The following is a 23,642-nucleotide window of genomic DNA, read 5'->3' on the forward strand; positions in this document are numbered from 1 at the left end:
GGGGATGCAGGTTCCATCCCTGGTCGGGGAACTAAGATCCCACATGCCACGGGGCAACTAAGCCCACGTGCCACAACTACTGAGCTCGCGTGCCCCAACGAGAGAATCTGCATGCCACAAACTACAGAGCCCATGTGCTCTGGACCCTGTGCATGTCACAACTAGAGAGAAGCCCGCGCACCACAACTAGAGAGAAACATGTGCACCACAAGGAAGAGCCCACGCTGCAACGAAAGATCCTGCACGCCTCAACAAAGACCCAGCGTGCTGCAACTAAGACCCAACGCAGCCAAACAAAATAAAGAAAATAAATACAATTTTTTAAAAATAAATAAAAAATAAAATGAGTACTCCCAGAACAGTAGGGCGCGGCCTTAAAAATCTAAAAATAGAGCTACCGTATGATCTGCAGTCCCACTCCTGGGCATATATCTGGAGAAAACCATAATTCGAAAAAATACACACCCCTCAATGTTCATTGCAGCACTATTTACAATAGCCAAGACATGGAAACAACCTAAATGTCCATCAACAGATGAAAGGATAAAGAAGATGTGGTACATATATACAATGGAATATTACTCAGCCATAAAAAATGAAATAATGCCATTTGCAGCAACATGGATGGACCTAGATATTATCATACTAAGTGAAGTAAGCCAGACAGAGAAAGACAAATATATGATATTGCTTATATGTAGAAACTACAAAAAAAGAAAATTATACAAATGAACTTATATACAAAACAGAAATAGACCTGCAGACAAAACAAATTTATGGTTACCAAAGGGGAGGGGCGTGGGGGAGATGGATAAATTAGGAGCTTGAGATTAACATATACACACTACTATATATAAGATAGGTAACTATATACTTTATAGCACATGGAACTATATTCAATACTACGTCATAACCTATAAGGGAAAAGAATCTGGAAAAAATAGATATATTTGTATGTATCACTGAATCACTGTGCTTTGCACCTGAAACCAACACAACATTATAAATCAACTATACTTCAATATATAAAGAAAAAGAATGCTCCCAGACAGTCTCATTTCTTGCCCTTGTAACCATAACTGCAGTTCCTTACCTCTTATTCTCATATCACTTGGCAAGTCAGAAGACAACTTGGCATTAGGGGACTTGAAGGGAGACAAAGAAGAAGAGAAAATGACAGGCATAATTTTCCTCATTTTTATAATTTTGCTCCGGGGTAGGCCTGTCTATATACCTCTCTGTGTCTCTAGCTTTCCGTTTTTGCTAGTTCTGACGCTTGCACTCAGCCTATTTACATAAGCCCACTCCATGTTTACAACATTACAATACACTGCTGTCGTTTCTTTTTCTCCAGTTTCTCTCTTCTAAAGAGTTTACATCTCATACAAACCGTTCAACAGAAATATCTCTTCTTGTTGCTAGGTTACCTCCTTTAAGTTGAGCCCAGCTGCCCCTCCCCATTCTGAACCCCTCCCCCAGCATCCCCATGGCAGCCCTTTCCTCCTCTTGTGCATCAGCGTTAGGGATCCTCTCAATGGCCTATTTGCACTGCTTTTCTGGCTTAAAACCCTCAGACCTAAGAATACCACCACTTTGATGATTTATTCAACAGCCTAGAGCAGATCATTTGCAGATTTTCCCCTAAATGCAAATTCCTATTGCTTGATGCATATAGGACACGTGGAAGTACAGTCAGCATACAGGACAAGCTAAGCTTCCACTGGTGCAGAGAGAAATGGTGAAGGAGCAGTTAGTTACCTGTTAAATTTTAATATTACTACCTGTTAAGTTACTCTTTACTATTTCTGTGACTTTGGACACATCACTTAACCTCTCTTAGCTTCAGTTTCTTTATCTATAAAATGAGGTTAATAATACCTAACTTAAGTGGTTGGGGTTTTTTTGATTTTTTAATAAATTTATTTATTTTTTGGCTGCATTGAGTCTTCGTTGCTGTGCACAGTCTTTCTCTAGTTGCAGCGAGCGGGGGCTACTGTTCGTTGCAGTGCGTGGGCTTCTCATTGCGGTGGCTTCTGTTGCTCTAGGTGCACGGGCTTCACTAGTTGTGGCTCACGTGCTCAGTAGTTGTGGCTTGCTGGCTCTAGAGCGCAGGCTCAGTAGTTGTGGCGCACGGGCTTAGTTGCTCCATGGCATGTGGGATCTTCCCGGACCAGGGCTCGAACCCGTGTCCCCTGCATTGGCAGGCGGATTCTTAACCACTGTGCCACCAGGGAAGCCCTAAGTGGTTGTTTTAAGGGCTAAATAAAGTAATAATGAATCTAAAGCAACAACAGTGCCTGGCTCTTGGTAAATATTCAGAAAATGTTACTTTTCCCCCCATCCCCCTTGTCTGAGCTACCATCTTATCCAACTCTTTTCAGATGGTCTCTAAAGACTTGGTATCATCTTTGACTTCTTGTTATTCATTCCTTTTATTCAATTAGTAAGTATTTATTATTACTTCCTGCAGGAAGTATTACAAGTCATCACTTCACCTTAGGCTTTACTTACTGCCAATATGCAAGGTCTGGTCACTTGAAGTGCAGTTTATTTTAACGCGTTCTTTACTAGCCTTCCTAATGCATCAAAGACAGAGTTTTAGAAAAGCTTGTTTTTAGTTGGCTTTTGAACCCATATTTTACAAGCATTTCTCTCAATTTGTAGTGGCTCTTGCTTGAATTCTCCAATAGATAAAAAGGTCTATTTAATAAAGATCACTTATTTGGGGCCATAAAGTCCTGTAATGCCTTGTCTAGTTCATTCTGTTTTTTGCACTGTGGATGGCCTGTGTTGCAGCTAAGCTTCTCTCTGTACACTATCTACCCTAACCCATGATTCACCCACACTGGGCCTCTCCTTCTCCTAGACAGGGCGGCTTACCTAAACCAGCGATCTTGTTTGTTCAAGCCTGATGTAGAGTTCCTCAGCTAGGGCTATGACTGTGGTGTCCTCCAACCCATCTTTCAGCTGACCAATGTTACCCTTATTCACCACCCTAAGTAAGTGTAGACTTGATAGGTTCTCCTGGTTTTGAATCCAAGCCTCACTTTAAATTTTTATACTTAACCACTCTATCTGCACGCCTCAGTGTAACATTTGAAACTTCTGCAGACTTGGCAAAGGGTTTTTGAATTGTGTATACTCTAGGTTTCTGCGGCACTGAAACAAGGCCAAGTTACTCCAACTGAGCTCTGTCAAAGATGTCTCTCCCTTATCAAGAAGACCAAGTTTCTAAATGCTTACATTACTGTATCAGAAGAGGTGGCCTTAAAGCAAGCTGAAGAATCAGAGAAAAGATATAAGAAAGGTAAATTACTTTGAATTATACTTAATTGTGACATCCCAAGAGAAAGAGTTTAATTGGATGTAGCAGTCTCCATTTGGCAAGTGGAGCTTTAAACATAAGAAATTCCCTTATTTAAAGAACTGGGGAATTCCCTGGCGATCCAGTGGTTAGGACTCCGAGCTTCCACTGCTGGGGGCCCAGGTTCAGTCCCTGGTCGGGGAGCTCAGATCCTGCAAGCCAGCCGGCATGGCCAAAAAATTTTTTAAATATAAATAAATATATACATACATAAAAGAACTGGCCATGAGGTATAATAAAAATGAGGCTAACGGGTATAATGTCCAACTGTAATAATTTCTAACACAAATTTGATTTCTGAAGATGTATCTTTAGCAAAAACTAGTAGTTATTTTAATAACTATTATTAATATCTGTATTTTGAACTAGATACTGGGTTGGCCAAAAAGTTCATTTGGCTTTTCCCATAAGATGCTATGAAAAAACCCTAACAAACTTTTGGCCAACCCAGTATTTCTTCTATTCTTTTGGCTTTTTAATGCAGGTCACTCACTTGGGGATTTAGATGGAATTCCTGTTGCGGTAAAAGACAACTTTAGCACAGCCGGCATTGAGACAACATGTGCATCAAACATGCTGAAAGGTAAAGTTTAGCTGACCGGAGCATTGTTTTATAAAGCTAGGTATTTTTCAGTTTAAATTAAAGATAAGATACTAAAGCACAAAGATATTCTCAGACTGATTATATTTGCAAAGGAAATAACTTAGGGTAGAATATTACCTTTTTACTATTTGCTCTTTCAGAATGCAAAATTATTCTTCAGGGGTAGGCCTGCTTAATGGATGCATCCTACTTAGGAAGACTTGATAACTGACCACAAACATGCTAAGTGACCTCTAACACCCACTCGTTGGTAACACAGAAATAAGTATAAAGTGGCTGTCATTCCCCCTCTTTTGCAAATGGTATGAGGATTTATTAGCATCTACTGTCTGGTTTTTTTTTTTTTTGCGGTACGCGGGCCTCTCACTGTTGTGGCCTCTCCTGTTGAGGAGCACAGGCTCCGGATGCGCAGGCTCAGCGACCATGGCTCACGGGCCCAGCCGCTCCGCGGCATGTGGGATCTTCCCGGACTGGGGCACGAATTCGTGTCCCCTGCATCAGCAGGCAGACTGTCAACCACTGCGCCACCAGGGAAGCCCTGTCTGGTTATTTTTATCTCCTGACTCCTCCATCTATCACTATACTTAGTATAGTGAAGCTTAGTTTTATTTTTTAAAGTTTAGTAGGTCAAAAAGGAATCATATTTATCAAGATATTTGGATCCAAGGAGGAAAAAGAAATGGAAAAAGCATATTTAGGGTACTGTGCACTAAAACTAACATTCTATGAGGTGTATGCCCCAAGTTCCTCTGATAGGTAGACTTGTTAATTGTCTGGGAATATACACTAGATAGAGGAAATTTTAATTGACAATGAAGATCTATTCCTGCTGGAAATAGATAAAAATTACCATGGTATTTGCACATCTGAGAAGAGAAAGTCAAGTACAATGAGCAAAATAATGATTTGTGATTAGTTTCAAATGAATTGGGTACATCTCATTCAATACTTTGTAGTACTAACTGTTAAAAGTCAATTGTTTTAGGATGTAAAGACAGAATATATAGACTTTCTTTGGAAAACATATAGCAATTAGCAGTAGAAAAAATTAACTTTCAGAAGAAAGTACAACCTACTATTTAAATTAGGAATAATTAACATGTCAATATGAATTGCTTAATTGCAGTTTAAAATTTTGTTTCTTGTATATGATTTACGTGTTCCCTGTTTTCTTTCCTATGATAAAAATTACTGAATTTTTAAGAGGACAGGGGCAAGGTAGGGGAGGGGATTAAGAGGTACAAACTACTGTGTATAAAATAAGCTACAAGAATATATTATACAGCACAGGGAATTTTATCATAAAATTCCAACATTTTATAATAACTTTAAATGGAGTATAATCTATAAAATTTTTGAATTACTATGTTGTACACCTGTAATATAACATTATAAATCAATTATACCTCAATTTTTTTAAAAAAGAAGAAAATAACTGAATTTTTTTCAGGTTATGTACCACCTTACAATGCTACAGTAGTTCAGAAGTTGTTGGATCAGGGAGCTCTACTAATGGGAAAAACAAACTTAGATGAGTTTGCTATGGGGTAAGTAAAATTGAAATTTTCTCTTCTTGTATTTCTTTCATCTGCATCTTTAATTTCATTAAGTGTAGGTACCTAAAAGTAGTGAGGTGATTTCTTGAGGACTCTAATGCCAGTTTCTCAGACCCTCCATGAGATTTTGTTCTGCTAATAGGTCATATCTCATTTTAGTTTTAATTTGTATTTCCCTGATGACTAACGATGTTAAACACCATGTGTTTATTTTGCTACCCATATATCTTCAGTGAAGTATCTATTCAAATCTTTTGCCCTTTTTTAAAAGTTGCCTTGTCTTCTTACTGAGTTATAATAGTTTTTTCCATATATTCTGGATTCAGGTCCATTATCAGATAGGTGATTTGAAAATATGTTCTCTGAATCTCTGGCTTGTCGTTGCATTCTCTGAACATGCCTTTCAAAGAGTGAAAGTTTCTAATTTTGATGAAGTCCAGTTCATCATTTTCTTTAATGACTTATGTTTTTGTCTTTTCAAAGAAATTGTTACCTTTCCCAAGGTCATAAAGGTTTTTATCCTATGTTTTCTCCTAGAAGTTTTATAGTTTCAGTTCTTACATTTAAACTTGTGATCCAGTTGAGTTAATTATTTTGTACATGATATGAAGAAAGCCAGAGTTCAGTTTTTTTACATATGTCTGTCCTATAGATCTGGGACTATCTGTATAAGAATTCAAATTAAATTACTTTGATTCCTTTGGCAAAAATCAGTTGAACAGGGGCTTCCCTGGTGGCGTAGTGGTTAAGAATCCACCTGCCAATGCAGCGGTCCCGGGTTTGAGCCCTGGTCCCAGAAGATCCCACGTGCCCCGGAGCAACTAAGCCTGTGCGCCACAACTACTGAGCCTGCGAGCCACAACTACTGAAGCCCGTGTGCCTAGAGCCTGTGCTCCGCAACAAGAGAAGCCACCAGAATGAGAAGCCCATGCACTGCAATGAAGAGTAGCCCCCGCTCGCTGCAACTAGAGAAAGCCCGCGCACAGCAACAAAGACCCAATGCAGCCAAAAATAAATTAATTAATTAAAAAAAAATCAGTTGAACACATATATAGGTTCATTTCTGGATTCTGTTTTGATCTGTGTATCCAGTATCACACTATCTTGATTATTGTAGCTTTATAGTAAGCCTTGAAATTAGGTAATAAGAGTTCTTCAACTTTGTTGTTCCTCTTCAAAATTATTTTACGTATGCTAGATCCTTTGCGTTTCCATATAAGGTTTAGAATTGGCTTACTAATTTCTACAGAGAAGCTTGATAGGATTTTGATTGTGGTGGTATTGAATTTATAGATCAAGTTGTAGAAAATTGACATCTTAATATGTGCCTTCTGACCTATGAATTCTGTATATCTTCCCATTTAGAGTTTAATTTTTCTCAGCAATATTTTTATGATTTCTGTATATAAATCTTGCACATTTGATCTGTCTCCAATTATTTCATGTTTGTTTGTTTTTTGCGGTACGCGGGCCTCTCACTGTTGTGGCCTCTCCCGTTGTGGAGCACAGGCTCCGGATGCGCAGGCTCAGTGGCCATGGCTCACGGGCCTAGCCGCTCCGCGGCATGTGGGATCCTCCCAGACCGGGGCACAAACCCATGTCCCCTGCATCAGCAGGTGGACTCTCAATCACTGCGCCACCAGGGAAGCCCTATTTCATGTTTTTTTAATGTTATAGAAAATGGTGTTTTCTTTTCAATTTCTAATTGTTTAACATTGTTCGTTTATAGAAATGTAATTGACTTTTTAATTTTTTTTTATTAAAAAAAATTTTTTTTGGCTTCCCCATGTGGCATGTGGGATCCTAGTTCCCTGACCAGGGGTGGATCCTAGTTGCCCCTTGCAGTGGAAGTGTGGAGTCCTAACCACTGGACCGCTGGGGAACTTGCCTCTTAAAACTTCTGATTAACAGAGGAATTCCTTCAAAAGACTACTTGTTAACTGTTTGGATGTTTTGTGACACTCTTCAACTGGAAGACCTTAATTTACGAAGGAAATCATCCTAAGCTGAATTAGATGATCAATTGGGATAAAAATTTTCTTTTCTTAGCAGACTAGTTTTTTCCTACTTTCCACCACAAATGCTTTTACTTCCCTTCCTTCACCTCCTCAACTGTCTAATTAAAGAAAGGTACATCTAAGCAGGCTTCCTACCTTTTCTAATTCAAGTTATAGTGGATTATACAGTGTCAGAAGCAAATAATACAATCAGGAGATGAAAATTTTACATAAAATGAATTGTATTAAGATATCTTGCTTCACTTCTTCATCTCAGATCTGGAAGCACAGATGGCATATTTGGACCAGTTAAAAACCCCTGGAGTTATTCAAAACAATACAGAGAAAAGAGGAAGCAGAAGTCTCATGGTGAGAATGAGGATTCACATTGGCTCATAACTGGAGGAAGCTCAGGAGGGAGCGCGGCGGCTGTGTCAGCGTTCACGTGCTTTGCGTAAGATGTTTTTTACTATCTGTACTTTAAAAACCCAATCTAATACAAATAGTCATAAACCATACACAGAATTCAACAATAGAGTCGTTCATACCTTGGTATTTTTATTTCCCTTTACTGAGCTATTTGTGCTCAATGGTGTATCAAAATTATATCTTAAATACACTCAACTTTATGGTACACTTATGTGTATTCTATACATTTAACTTCAATTTAAGACAGCATTTAAACTCTTCCTCTATAGTATATGGTCCTCTTAAAAACATGATTTTACAGAATAAACCAGTTAGCTTAAATAGACTTCATTGAATTTCATTTTTAAATAATTTATTTGGGTATCTGCTCACTGATTGTACAGATATTTAGAGACTAACATACCTTGGCTTTAGTCGAGTGCTGCTGAACTAAATTGTTAGCTATGGTTTATCCTTCAGCTAAATCTGACTTAAGAAAAAAAAAAGGAAGGAAAGAAAGAAGGAAGGGAGGGAGGGAGGGAGGAAGAAAATGTTCCTAATATGTATCAATAGAATATATTAAATAGTGTTTTTCTAAACCTACAACTAAAAATGTATATAAGTACATAAATTTTTTTCAAATTTGTAGGGAGGTTATTTGTTCAACTGTCATAGTTTGTATTTGGAAAGAATCCATCAATCAATGCTTTTGTCTTAAGTCCCATTTGTAAAGCATTTCTTAACCATCTAAAGAAGAGTAAATAAATATTGCTGTTATTATATTTATTTTATTGGTCTCAATTTAACCAAATAGAATGTTTTCTTTAGCAGTACTATGTGTATTTTAATTATCCACTGAAACTAAGCTCTTTCTGAGGCACTGCAATCAATAAATGATTTATATTTTTTAGAGCTATGGAGATTTAGATTCTACAGGTTTTTAAGTTTCCCTGAAATCTTGTTAACAAGTAAAAGCATTTCATTTTATCTCTGTGGAATTTTATAGCACCACATTAATATTAATGAGAGTTCTGACAAGCAAGGGTTGCAAGATTAGGGGCTTTTTTCTATCCTCCTCACCCCACTTAGTGTTCATCTTTCTGAATGTGCTTTGAGAAGATGGCATTTTGACACATAATTCCTATGGAAATGTAGGTTTTACTTTTACCCAGACATCAGGGAATCCTAATAAGAAAATGTGTCCTTTTAGAAATTGTGAAAGCAGCAGTCTGATTTTGTGGCTCAAGTGGACTTGGTAAGAAAGACAATCTAATTTGCATTTTCTGTAGAGCACAAGGGCCATGTGACACGTAGGAGCCTTGTTCAGTCCAAAGCTTCACTCTGGATGTACTCAAGAGAGGCACAGACCGAAAGTAACTCCAGGTTGAATGGGTCCCAAACCATCAGATGTTCTGATTTGTTTTCCCCCCTATTGACTTGTTTCTTTTATAATAGTTTTTAAAACAGGAAGATTCTAGGAGTATTGATACTATGCAACCAATAAAAAGAATGATTTAGAGTGCTATGTGGTGACATGGGAAGAAATCCAAAATACACTGTTAAGTGGAGAACAAGTTGCAGAACAGTATGTATAGTATGTCTTATTTCTGTTAAAAATAATAATTACATATGTATATATGTTAGTTGCATGGAAGTGTCTGAATAAATATATATAAAAAGTGATAACAGGATTATTATGGGGGCAGTGATTATAAGAGAAATATCACTTTATAGATCATATAGTTATAAAATATTTTAATTTTTACAGTAGACATTACACTTTTCTAATTAGAAAAACCTTTTTTCCTGAAATAGTTAAAATTTTAAAATTTTTAATTGTGGTAAAATATACATAACAAAATTTCTCGTCTTAACTATTTTTAAGTGTACAATTCTGTGGGGTTAAGTACATCCACATTATCACACAGCCAGTCTCCAGAACTTGTTTCATTTGCAAAGCTTAAACTCTATACCACTTAAACAATAGCCTCCCATTTGCCCTCCCCCCACCTCTCCAGCCCCTGGCCACCACTCTTTTACTTTCTGTCACTGTGAATTTGACCACTCTAGGTACCTCATATAAGTGAAATTGTGCAGTATTTGTGCTTTTGTGACTCACTTATTTCACTTAGCATAATGTCCTCAAGGTTTTTTTCTTAATAAGAAAAACATAGACTATATAGATAACTAAGCAAAGAAATGAACAGACACTTCATAGTTGGGTAATGCAAATACAAATAGATGTGAAAATTTATTCACAAATGCACATTAGCAAAGCTTTAGGTTATCAAATTAACCAAATTTTAAGAGCTGCTAGTATTCAGTGATGATAATGAAACATAAAAAAATCCGACTCACTGCAATTGGGAATATAAATTGGCATAACCTTTCTGACAAGTAATTTGACAAAATATATTAAGAACTCATAATGACAGGTAGACCTTTTGTCCCATTAACTCTACTTCCTGGAAGCTAGCCTAAAATTTAATCAGATATATGGACAAAGATTTATGTCTAAAGGTGTTTATTACAAAGTAATTTATTGATTGATTGATTGATTGCTGCACTGCATGGCTTGTGGGATCCCCAACCAGAGATCAAACCCAGGCCCTCGGCAGTGAAAGCACAAAGTCCTAACTACTGGACCACCAGGGAATTCCCTACAAGTACTTTATTATGCAGTTATTCTAGCTGGCAACAACATAAATGTTTAAATAACTTAAAATACATTTCTAGCCATGAATCTAAATAAGGTAGTAGAATGGCTGTATCTGAATTTCTGGGAGGGGTGTGTTTAGTTTGTAAAAGCATATTATAAAATTGCCATTAAAAGAAGGTATAAGATTTGTATGTGTATAAATTGTACCAATGTTTTCTTAGGTCAGTCTCCCAAGGCAATAGAAATAAAAATAAACAAGTGGGACCTAATCAAACTTAGAAGCTTTTGCACAGCAAAGGAAACCATAAAACAAAAAGACAACCTATGGAATAGGAGAAAATATTTGCAAACAATGCAACCAACAGGGGCTTAATATCCAAAATGTACAAACAGCTCATACAGCTCTATATCAAAAAAACAAACAACCCAATCAAAAAACTGGCAGGAGACCTAAATAGACATTTCTCTAAAGAAGACATACAGATGGCCAATAGGCACATGAAAAGATACTCAACATCACTAATTATTAGAGAAACACAAATCAAAACTAGAGTGAGGTACCACACCACCTCACACTGGTCAGAATGGCCATCATTAAAAAGTCTACAAATAACAAATGCTGGAGAGGGTGTGGAGAAAAGGGAACCCTCCTACACCGTTGGTAGGAATGTAAGTTGGTGCAGCCACGGTGGAAAACAGTATGGAAGTTTCTCCGAAAACTAAAAATAGAATTACTATATGATCTAGCAATCCCACTCTTGGGCATATATTCAGACAAAACTATAATTCAAAAAGTTACATGCACCCCTGTGTTCACTGCAACACTATTCACAATAGCCAAGACATGGAAGCAACCTAAATGTCCATCAGCAGATGGATGGATAAAGAAAATTCATGTATATAATGGAATACTACTCAGCCATAAAAAAGAATGAAGTAATGCCATTTGTAGCAACATGGATACAACTAGAGATTATCATACTAAGTGAAGTAAGTCAGAAAGACAAATACCATATGATATCACTTATATGTGGAATCTAAAATATGGCACAGATGAACCTAACTACGAAACAGAAAGACTCACAGACAGAGAGAGCAGACTTGTGGTTGCCAAGGGGGAGGTGGGGAGGGGAAGGGATCGACTGGGAGTTTGGGGTTAGTAGATGCAAACTATTACATATAGAATGGATAAACAACAAGGTCCTACTGTCTAGCACAGGGAACTATATCCAGTATCCTGGAATAAACCATAATGGAAAAGAATATAAAAAAGAATGTATATATGTGTATAATTGAGGCACTTTGCTGTACAGCAGAAATTAACACAACACTGTAAATCAACTATACTTCAATTAAGAAAATAAAGAACTTAAAAGAAAGATTTGTATGTATATGGATAGGAGAACGGACTTTAAAAATGGGAATCAGTTGGGAATTGCCAATTGATATGATAGAGTATTATACATATTTAAAATTTTCAGTAATTTTATTGACATAGTAAAAGGCTCATGATAAGCAAAAAAGAGATGGAAACTTATGATTACAGAATGACCTGAACCGTGAAAGAAAAATTCATTAAAAAAAAGACTTGAATATCAGATCAGAAATAAATGAAAAAGAAATGAAGGAAATGATAGCAAAGATCAATAAAACTAAAAGCTGGTTCTTTGAGAAGATAAACAAAATTGATAAGCCATTAGCCAGACTCATCAAGAAAAAAAGGGAGAAGACTCAAATCAATAGAATTAGAAATTAAAAAGGAGAAGTAACAACTGACATTGCACAAATTCAAAGGATCATGAGGTTACTACAAGCAACTCTATGCCAATAAAATGGACAACCTGGAAGAAATGGACAAATTCTTAGAAATGCACAACCTGCCGAGACTGAACCAGGAAGAAACAGAAAATATGAACAGACCAATCACAAGCACTGAAATTGAAACTGTGATTAAAAATCTTCCAACAAACAAAAGCCCAGGACCAGATGGCTTCACAGGCGAATTCTATCAAACATTTAGAGAATAGCTAACACCTATCCTTCGCAAACTGTTCCAAAATATAGCACAGGGAGGAACACTCCCAAACTCATTCTACAAGGCCACCGTCACCCTGATACCAAAACCAGACAAAGATGTCACAAAGAAAGAAAACTACAGGCCAATATCACTGATGAACATAGATGCAAAAATCCTCAACAAAATACTAGCAAACAGAATCCAACAGCACATTAAAAGGATCATACACCATGATCAAGTGGGGTTTATTCCAGGAATGCAAGGATTCTTTAATATATGCAAATCAATCAATGTGATACACCATATTAACAAATTGAAGGAGAAAAACCATATGATCATCTCAATAGATGCAGAGAAAGCTTTCAACAAAATTCAACACCCAAAAAAAAAAAAAATTCAACACCCATTTATGATAAAAACCCTGTAGAAAGTAGGCATAGAGGGAACTTTCCTCAACATAATAAAGGCCATATATGACAAACCCACAGCCAACATTATCCTCAATGATGAAAAACTGAAACCATTTCCACTAAGATCAGGAAAAAGACAAGGTTGCCCACTCTTACCACTATTATTCAACATAGTTTGGAAGTTTTAGCGACAGCAGTCAGAGAAGAAAAAGAAATAAAAGGAATCCAAATTGGAAAAGAAGAAGTAAAGCTGTCACTGTTTGCAGATGACATGATACTATACATAGAGAATCCTAAAGATGCTACCAGAAAACTACTAGAGCTAATCAATGAATTTGGTAAAGTAGCAGGATACAAAATTAATGCACAGAAATCTGTGGCATTTCTATACACTAATGATGAAAAATCTGAAAGTGAAATTAAGAAAACACTCCCATTTACCACTGCAACAAAAAGAATAAAATATCTAGGAATGAACCTACCTAAGGAGGGCTTCCCTGATGGCGCAGTGGTTGAGAATCTGCCTGCCAATACAGGGGACACAGGTTCGAGCCCTGGTCGGGGAAGATCCCACATGCCGTGGAGCAACTAGGCCCGTGAGCCACAACTACTGAGCCTGCGCGTCTGGAGCCTGTGCCCCGCAACAAGCCTGCAATAGTGAGAGGCCCACACGCCGCAATAGTGAGAGGCCCGCACACCACAATGAAGAGTGGCCCCCGCTTGCCACAACTGGAGAAAGCCCTCGCACAGAAACGAAGACCCAACACAGCCATAAATAAATAAATAAATAATTTAAAAAAAATAAAAATAAAAACCTACCTAAGGAGACAAAAGACCTGTATGCAGAAAATTATAAGACACTGATGAAAGAAATTAAAGATGATACAAATAGAAGGAGAGATATACCATGTTCTTGGATTGGAAGAATCAACATTGTGAAAATGACTCTACTACCCAAAGCAATCTACAGATTCAATGCAATCCCTATCAAACCACCACTGGCATTTTTCACAGAACTAGAACAAAAAATTTCACAATTTGTATGGAAACACAAAAGACCCCGAATAGCCAAAGCAATCTTGAGAACGAAAAACGGAGCTGGAGGAATCAGGCTCCCTGACTTTGGACTATACTACAAAGCTACAGTAATCAAGACAGTATGGTACTGGCTCAAAAACAGAAATATAGATCAATGGAACAGGATAGAAAGCCCAGAGATAAACCCATGCACATATGGTCACCTTATCTTTGATAAAGGAGGCAAGAATATACAGTGAGAAAAGACAGCCTCTTCAATAAGTGGTGCTGGGAAAACTGGACAGGTACATGTAAAAGTATGAAATTAGAACACTTCCTAACACCATACACAAAAATAATCTCAAAATGGATTAAAGACCTAAATGTAAGGCCAGACACTATAAAACTCTTAGAGGAAAACATAGGCAGAACACTCTATGACATAAATCACAGCAAGATCCTTTTTGACCCGCCTCCTAGAGAAATGGAAATAAAACCAAAAATAAACAAATGGGACCTAATGAAACTTCAAAGCTTTTGCACAGCAAAGGAAACCATAAACAAGACGAAAAGACAACCCTCAGAATGGGAGAAAATATTTGCAAATGAAGCAACTGACAAAGGATTAATCTCCAAAATTGACAAGCAGCTCATGCAGCTCAATATCAAAAAAATAAACAACCCAATCCAAAAATGGGCAGAAGACCTACATAGACATTTCTCCAATGAAGACATACAGATTGCCAACAAACACATGAACGAATGCTCAACATCATTAATCATTAGAGAAATGCAAATCAAAACTGCAAGGAGATATCATCTCACACTGGTCAGAATGGCCATCATCAAAAAATCTAGAAACAATAAATGCTGGAGAGAGTGTGGAGAAAAGGGAACCCTCTTGCACTGTTGGTGGGAATGTAAATTGATACACCCACTATGGAGAACAATATGGAGGTTCCTTAAAAACTAGAAATAGAACTACCATATGACCCAGCAATCCCACTACTGGGCATATACCCTGAGAAAACCATAATTCAAAGAGTCATATACCAAAATGTTCATTGCAGCTCTATTTACAATAGCCAGGACAGGGAAGCAACCTAAGTGTCCATCAACAGATGAATGGATAAAGAAGATGTGGCACATATATACAGTGGAATATTACTCTGCCATAAAAAGAAACGAAATTGAGTTATTTGTAGTGAGGTAGATGGACCTAGAGTCTGTCATACAGAGTGAAGTAAGTCAGAAAGAGAAAAACAAATACCATATGCTAACACATATGTATGAAATCTAAAAAAAAAAATGGCTCTGAAGAACCTAGGGGCAGGACAGGAATAAAGGCGCAGAATTAGAGAATGGACTTGAGGACACGGGGAGGGGAAGGGGTAAGCTGGGATGAAGTGAGAGAGTGGCATGGACTTATATATACTACCAAATGTAAAACAGATAGCTAGTGGGAAGCAGCTGCATAGTACAGGGAGATCAGCTCGGTGGTTTGTGACCACGTAGAGGGGTGGGATAGGGAGGGTGGGAGGGAGACGCAAGAGGAAAGAGGTATGGGAACATATGTATATGTATAACTGATTCACTTTGTTATAAAGCAGAAACTAACACACCAGTGTAAAGCAATTATACTCCAATAAAGATGTTAAAAAAAAAAAAAAAAGACGAAGTTACTATGCCAAAATGTTAACAGTGCTTGCCTCAGGGTGGTGGAATATTTTGTTACATCTTTACACTTTCCTGTATTTTAAGAATTCTCTGGGGCTTCCCTGGTGGCACAGTGGTAGAGAGTCCTCCTGCCGATGCAGGGGATACGGGTTTGTGCCCCAGTCCGGGAAGATCCCACATGCCGCGGAGCGGCTGGGCCCATGAGCCATGGCCGCTGAGCCTGCGCGTCTGGAGCCTGTGCTCCTCAACGGGAGAGGCCACAACAGTGAGAGGCCCGCGTATCACAAAAAAAATAAAATAAAAAAAATTCTCTGAGATGAGCACGTTTTATTTTTTGTAAAATCAGGAGGAAATACATTTTTAAAATATACATTTAAAAAGATAAATTTCAAATATAATTAGAGATATATTATCCTGCTAAAGAGAATTTCATTTAAATTTCAGGGCTTTAGGATCAGATACAGGAGGATCAACCAGAAATCCAGCTGCCCACTGTGGGGTTGTTGGTTTGAAACCTAGCTACGGCTTAGTTTCTCGTCATGGCCTCATTCCCCTGGTGAATTCAATGGATGTGCCAGGAATCTTAACCAGATGTGTGGATGATGCAGCCATTGTGTTGGGTATTTAAACGATTCCATATAGTTTCAAAACATTGTTATTTCACTTCAGTACTGTGTCTGTCACTCATAAATATTCCTACTTACAGGTATACTAGCTGGGCATGATCCCAAAGATTCTACCACAATTCAAGATCCTGTTAAACCATTTACGCTTCGCAGTTTGACAGATATGAGCAAACTATGTATAGGAATTCCGAAGGTAAGTCTCTCTTTACAAAAGTACTGTCAAGTCAAATACAGAGCACAGACTTGGGAAACAGACTGGTTGGGTTTGAAGCCCTGCTCTGCCACTTTTATTAGCTATGTGACCTGAGCACATGAAAATAGATATGTTAAATTACTAACCTTTTAACATTTTAACTTTGAGCTTAGCAGTAATTTTTTGTTCTGGGAGACTGTGCTGTGCATTGTAAGATGTTGAGCAGCATCGCTGGCCTCTAACCCTAGAGGTAGCATCCCCACCACCACCACTGCCCCACTAGCAAAACTGTCTACAGATGTTACCAGATATCCCCTGGTTGAGAGGAAGAGGAGAGGAAACTGCCCCCAGTTGAGACCACTGCTGTAGAGAAATACTGTAAAATCTTTAAATCTTTAAAATCTTCAATTAAGGTAATAGATGTGCCTACTTTTAAGGATTTAGAGAGAAACAGACTTAGTTGAGAATCCTGGATCCTCTACTTACCTGCTATGTAACATTAGGAGAGTTAGTTAACTTCTCTAGTCTCAATATTTTTCATTAATAAAAAGAAGGATGATAATACCTACATCGTAAGACTGTTAAAAGCATTAAATGAGAGAACGTGTGGAAAGTATCTAGCAGAGTGCCTGATATATAATGAACATTTAACAAATATAAGTTCTCCAACCAGATCTCCAATCTTTAATATTATTATATCGAGCTCACAGTATCTTGTCATGCCATAAGCACTCTTAAATTAGTTCAGTCTTTCTAGCTACCTGCTAGCAATTTAATCAGATGTTCTAATGTATTGCCAAAGTTTCTGGAGTACAAATTTTTATGACACCATCTATACAGATATTCTAATTTCTGTATTTTGACTTTTTCCAATAAGGAATATCTTACACCAGAATTGTCGAGTGAAGTACAATCTCTTTGGTCCAAAGCTGCTAATCTCTTTGAGTCTGAGGGCGCCAAAGTAATTGAAGTGTCCCTGCCCCACACCAGTTACTCAATTGTCTGCTACCATGTATTGTGTACATCGGAAGTGGCGTCGAATATGGCAAGATTTGATGGGCTAGAGTATGGTAAGTTGCCTGTGTTTTGGATTTTTAAGGAAGTTGTCTCAAACATTTGAAAGGTTCGTTTATTAGTAGCAAAATATATTATTGCCAGGGATAATGTTAAGATTTAGAGAAGTAAATCAGTGAATCCTTTTACCTTTGTCATTTTAGCATTATAGTCACACTATTCATCATCATATCTCTGTATCTTCAGCTCACCCTCTGGACTGTGCATATCTTGAAGGTAGAGTATTTTAGCTTTGTATTATCAGTCCATACAGTGTGGTACCTGGCACAGGGTAGGAGCTCAGTAAACATCTGAATAAAATGAATGAATGAATGAGGGAGTGAACAACTGAAGTTTCCCTCTTCATTATCATTTTCTCTCTCCTTGCTTCCTGACAAGTCAGTCAGTCCAAAGGCAGATGAAAAAGAGAAACCATTAAGGTCAATCTCATGAAATTTTAGTATTGGTCACAAATGTGAATCTAGACCTGCTTTTCAGCCAAAACTTTACTTCCTTTTCAATTAATGTTTCGTGGGTTTTTGTTTGTTTGTTTTTGTTTTTTGTTATCAGGTCACAGATGTGACATTGATGTGTCTACTGAAGCCATGTATGCTGCAACCAGACGAGAAGGCTTCAATGATGTGGTGAGAGGACGAATCCTCTCAGGAAACTTTTTCTTATTAAAAGAGTAAGATAATCAGCTTAGGAATTTTCCCCATTCTTGAAAACTCCATAGTAAAGTAGTAGCATATCTGTCAAGTCTTGTAAGTTGAGATATTTGCTAAGGAAGCAAAATCCTTATGATTTAAATTAGAAATCGTAATTAAAGGCCCATTTATGGTACTTTTGGCTCCTGGTTATTCAAAAACAAACCAAATCATTGATGCTCTAGTTGAATGATTAGTACAAGCTAAGTAGGAAGCCCTGAAGGATTTTAGCCTTCAGGGCTTAAATGTCCCTTATTATTGCCACATTGTCTTACTGCTCTGAGAGCCTTAAGCAGGAAGTTACACTGGTGTCTCTTAAAAAACTTAGTGAATCAATGTAGTTTTCCCTTGCATCATGTATCTGTTCACTCCAAAAAAGAATTTTAAATTACTATGACTTTGGTATAAGTTTGTTCACCATCTTGTGAATAGGATTCATCTTCTATACTACCAGGTCTGTCTAAGAGGACATGAGAAGTGTGAAAAAGCAAGAGTGGTTGTACCAATAGCTTCCTGGGGTTTTGCTCTATGTCCCATAGATAGATAGATAGATAGATAGATACATACATACATACATAGCATTTTATTCATCTGTGCATCTCCTCAGGGCCAATAGTTAGGATTACTTTTTCCAAAGATACTATTTGAACAGCTACTGTGAAAAACAGCATGGAGATTCCCCAAAAAATTAAAAAGAGAATTACCATGTGATCCAGAAATCCCACTTCTGGGTATATATCTGAAGGAAAGAAATCACTGCCTCAAAGCATTATTCACAATAGCCAAGACATGGAAACAACCTAAGTGGCTGTCAACAGATGAATGGACAAAGAAAATATGGTGTGTGTGTGTGTATATATATATATGTAATAATGAATAATATTCCATTGTATGTATGTGTGTGTGCATGTGTGTGTGTGTGTATATATATATATATATATACACACACAGCAATTTTATAGTTAATTGTATCAATAAAGCTGGAAAACAAAAACTAAAATTATTATTTGATTAATGGGGAAATCAAAGGGCTTTGTTTATTTGCTTCCCTTCTAATGTTGTCTAATGTCTGAAAATGGTTGTTTCATTTTGTCTAGTTTTCGGTTGTTTAAAATGGCAGAGAAAATCCATCCCTAATATTCCCATCATTGATGGAAGCAGAAGTTGGGCTTTTGAACTATATTTAAAGTAGGAAGAAGTTTAATAGAAGTATTTGTTCTTTTATGAAAAGATATTGTTAGTACATTATTTAAGCCATCAGCTGTTGGGTAAATTATACGTGATGCCTGCATTCATCTCCCTATAGATCCTGTGGTCAAATGATAATAAGGACATCTGATATTTCTATAGCATTTTTCGGGATAAAAAGATTTCACATTTTTAACTCATTGTATTTGGTCCTCAGAAAGATTGGAGTTGTTATATCCATTTTTCAGGTGAGGAAACTGAAGTTAGAATGATTAATACTTTCGCCACCTTCATTAACAGCTTCAGGAGGATCTAAGGAGTATTTTCTTTTTCCATCTCTTTGCATCATTGACTTATAGTCACGCCTATGTCTGGCTAATTCCTTAATCTTTTCAGTAGAGTAAGCATTTTTTCTTTTGGGGGTGGGTGGGGAGTAACCATATCCTTTATTATTTTTTTTTTATTACCACAATTAGTTTAGTGAACATCTATCATCTCATATAGACACACCATTAAAGAAATAGGAAGAAAAAATTTTTTTCTTATGATGAGAACTCTTAGGATTTACTCTCTTATCAACGTTCGTGTATAACATACAGCCGTGTTAATTATATTTATCATGTTGTGCATTACATCCCTAGTACTTATTTATTTTATAACTGGAAGTTTGTACCTTTTGACCACCTTCATCCAATTCCCCCTCCCTCCACACCCCGCCTCTGGTAACAACAAATCTGATCTCTTTTTCTGTGAGTTTGTTTTTGAAGTACAATTGACCTACAACACTATGTTAGTTCCTGGTGCATAACATAAGTGACTTGATATTTCTCTGCATTTCAAAATGATCACCATGATACATCTAGTTGTCATCTGTCACCATACAAAGATATTACATAATTACTGACTGTAGTCCCCAAACTGTACATTTCATAGCTGAAAGTTTATAACTCTTAATCTCCTTCACCTATTTCTCTCCTTGCCCCTCACCCCCCTCTTCTCTGGCAACCACCTGTTTGTTTATCTATGACTCTTTCTGTTAGTTATGTTTGTTCATTTGTTTTTTGGATTCCACAGATAAGTGAAATCATACAGTATCTTTCTCTGACTTATTTCACTTAGCATGATACCCTCTAGGTCTATCCATGTTGTCACAGATGGCAAGATTTCATTCTTTTTTATGGCTAATTTTCCATTTTTTATATGTATTGATACTACATCTTTATCCATTCATCTACTGATGGACACTTTAGGTGGTTTCCAAATCTTAACTACTGTAAATAATGCTGCAATGAACATAAGGGTGCATATATCTTTTCAAATTAGTGTTTCTGTTTTCTTTGGATAAATACCCAGGAGTGGAATCGCTGCATTGTGTGGTAATTCTATTTTTAATTTTTTGAGGAATCGCCATACCGTTTTCCATAGTGGCTGCACCACTTTACATTCCCACCAACAGTGCACGAAGGTTCCCTTTTTCCTACATCCTTGCCAGTATTTGTTATTTGTTATCTTTTTTTTTTTTTTTTTTTTTTGCTGTATGTGGGCCTCTCACTGTTGTGGCCTCTCCCGTCCGGAGGACGCGCAGGCTCAACGGCCATGGCTCATGGGCCCAGCCGCTCCGCGGCATGTGGGATCTTCCCGGACCGGGGCACGAATCCGTGTCCCCTGCATCGGCAGGCAGACTCTCAACCACCGCGCCACCAGGGAAGCCCTGTTGTCTTTGATAATAGCCATTCTGAAAGGTGTGAGGTGATATTTCATTGTAGTTTTGAATTGCATTTCTCTGATGATTAGTGAGGTTGAGCATCTTTTCATGTGCCTGTTGGCACATCTGTATGTCTTCTTTGGAAAAATCTCTGTTCTGGGCCTCTGCCCATTTTTTAATTGGTTGTTTATTTTTTTGATGTTGAATTGTATGAGTTCTTTGCATGTTTTGGATATTAACCCCTTATCAGATACAGCATTTGCAAATATCTTCTCCCATTCAGCAGGCAGGCCTGAAGCATCTTTTCATGAATTTCACATTTCCATTCCTGGGCTATACCTGTCTGTAAAGTACGAAATTGCAAACACTGCATACTTTCCCCAGTTACTGTGTCCAGAGCTTGCTAGTTTCTAGTGTCTAATTCTGATGGCATGTTAGAATTTTCCAAAACTTCAGAGTCCTTATAATAATTATAACTATAGATGAAATAGGACATTATAATAATAGAAAGGATTGGAATGAGCCTCCAGAGACCTAAGTTCTAGTCCTTCCTCTACCCCTGTCAATCTTTGCAGCCTTTAGAAAGTCATTTAGTTGCTATGCACTTGATTTTCCTCACCTGAAAATGAATATTCTGGTTTAATGATGTCCCTGGAAGCGTTAATATTTTGTGATTATATGTACAGAATTGCATCTACTGGTGATTTTTAATTAATTCCAGTTATACAAACTTTTAGAGTAACAGTGTGGTTGAACAAAATTCATTTTTATGTGTTGTTAGGAATCTTACCGGCGCCTGCTCCAACAGGCCAAGAATCCAGTGATTCTTTAACAAGCCTTATGCATGAGAATTGATTCAAAGAAATAACAAAAAGCCCTTAAAGTGTCATCTGTTTTTTTAAACAAGCCTTATGCATGAGAATTGATTCAAAGAAATAACGAAAAGCCCTTAAAGTGTCGTCTACTTTTTTCCACAGAAACTATGAGAATTATTTTGTCAAAGCACAGAAGGTGAGACGACTCATTGCTCGTGATTTTGTGAATGTTTTTAACTCTGGAGTGGATGTCTTGCTAACTCCTACCACCTTGAGTGAGGCAGTGCCACACACAGAGTTCATCAGAGAAGACAACAGAACACGAAGTGCCCAGGGTGATCTTTTTACACAGGCTGTAAATATGGCAGGTGAGGATCCCTCAAGAACATTCTGGTTTTCTTCAATTTTTAGGTAGACACCCTGATCTTCGACTTAGGTTCTAGCTAGATTGTTCCCTAAACGCAATAGCTTGTCCTTCTGGAATGCTTGGGAATGTGTGTTTGTGTGTGCATGCGTGTATCTATAGGCTTGCACTTACCACACACACATACATTAATTTTCAAATCTACAGAAAAGTTGAAGTCGTATAATGAATACCCATATGTCCTTTGCTTGGATTCATCTTTGTTAACATTTTGCCTCACTTGCTTTCTCCTTCCTCTCTCTCTCTCTCTTTCACACACACACGCACACACACTCAGCTTTTATTTGAATAATTTGGAAGTTTCAACATCGTGTTACTTCACCCCTAAATACTTTAGCATGAATCGTCTAAGAATAAAGACATTCTCCTACATAACCACAATTCCATCATCACACCTAAGAAAACTAACACAAATACAATAATATTCCAAATACAGTTCATATTTAACTTTCCTCAGTTGTACCAAAAATGCCTTTTATAGGGTGTTTTCCCCGATATATTTATGATATCTCTTAAAGTCTAGAACAGTTCCCCAGTTCTGTATGTTCTACAACAGTCTGAACCACATCAGACTGTTATAATTTTTGTTTTAATCATCAAACATAATGTAGGAAACTCAAGGGCAGAGGGAACAGTCTGTTGTATTTATCTATCTATCCTTTTATTTACTGTGTTCATTTCTCCCTGATGTATCAGATCCTTTGCTTTACCATATCCTTTCTGTTTGGAGAACAGTTAGCCATTCTTTTAGGGTAGGTCTGCTGGCAACCAGTTCTCTTAGCTTTCTTCTGAGAATGTCCTGATTTTCCTTTCATTTTTAAAGGTTATTTTTGCTGGATATATGATTCTGATTTGACAGTTCTTTAGCACTGAAAAAATGCCTTGCTACTTTCTTCTGGCCTGCATAGTTACTGCTAAGAAATACCCAACCTTTTAAAAATTTTGTTTTAAGTGACATTGACTCTTTTGAGGAGTCTAGTACACTTGACCTGTAGGATATCCCATCTGCAATCTGAATTTGTCAGACTGCTTCCTCCTGATTGGGTTGAGTTAAACATTTTTGGTACAAATACTACATATGCTTCATGTCAAGAAACAGTTAAATATCAGTTTGTCCCACTTTTGGAAGCTAAGTTAATCCCTTGGTTAAGGAAGTAACTACCAGATATTTTCCTTATGAAGGCACGTTTTCCTTTTGTCAGTTGTAAGCAATTGGTGATGT

General features: G+C 37.3%; 2 protein-coding genes across 4 annotated transcripts in view; one reads left to right on the plus strand and one right to left on the minus strand.

Moving 5' to 3' along the window:
- RTN4IP1 (reticulon 4 interacting protein 1) overlaps window positions 1-23,642 on the minus strand; it is a 143,588-nt gene that overhangs the window by 50,247 nt on the left and 69,699 nt on the right. The gene's annotated exons all lie outside the window — the stretch shown is intronic.
- Window positions 1-23,642, plus strand: part of QRSL1 (glutaminyl-tRNA amidotransferase subunit QRSL1) — a 32,637-nt gene that overhangs the window by 5,801 nt on the left and 3,194 nt on the right. The window contains exons 2-10 of the mRNA XM_030882919.2: window positions 3,148-3,307; window positions 3,849-3,947; window positions 5,419-5,515; window positions 7,799-7,975; window positions 16,154-16,329; window positions 16,416-16,528; window positions 17,406-17,598; window positions 18,152-18,269; window positions 22,159-22,364. Coding sequence (XP_030738779.1) covers window positions 3,148-3,307; window positions 3,849-3,947; window positions 5,419-5,515; window positions 7,799-7,975; window positions 16,154-16,329; window positions 16,416-16,528; window positions 17,406-17,598; window positions 18,152-18,269; window positions 22,159-22,364 — 1,339 coding nt within the window. The remainder of the gene's footprint in view (window positions 1-3,147; window positions 3,308-3,848; window positions 3,948-5,418; window positions 5,516-7,798; window positions 7,976-16,153; window positions 16,330-16,415; window positions 16,529-17,405; window positions 17,599-18,151; window positions 18,270-22,158; window positions 22,365-23,642) is intronic.

Source organism: Globicephala melas, chromosome 14 (assembly GCF_963455315.2).
Source record: "Globicephala melas chromosome 14, mGloMel1.2, whole genome shotgun sequence".
Lineage (NCBI taxonomy): Eukaryota > Metazoa > Chordata > Mammalia > Artiodactyla > Delphinidae > Globicephala > Globicephala melas.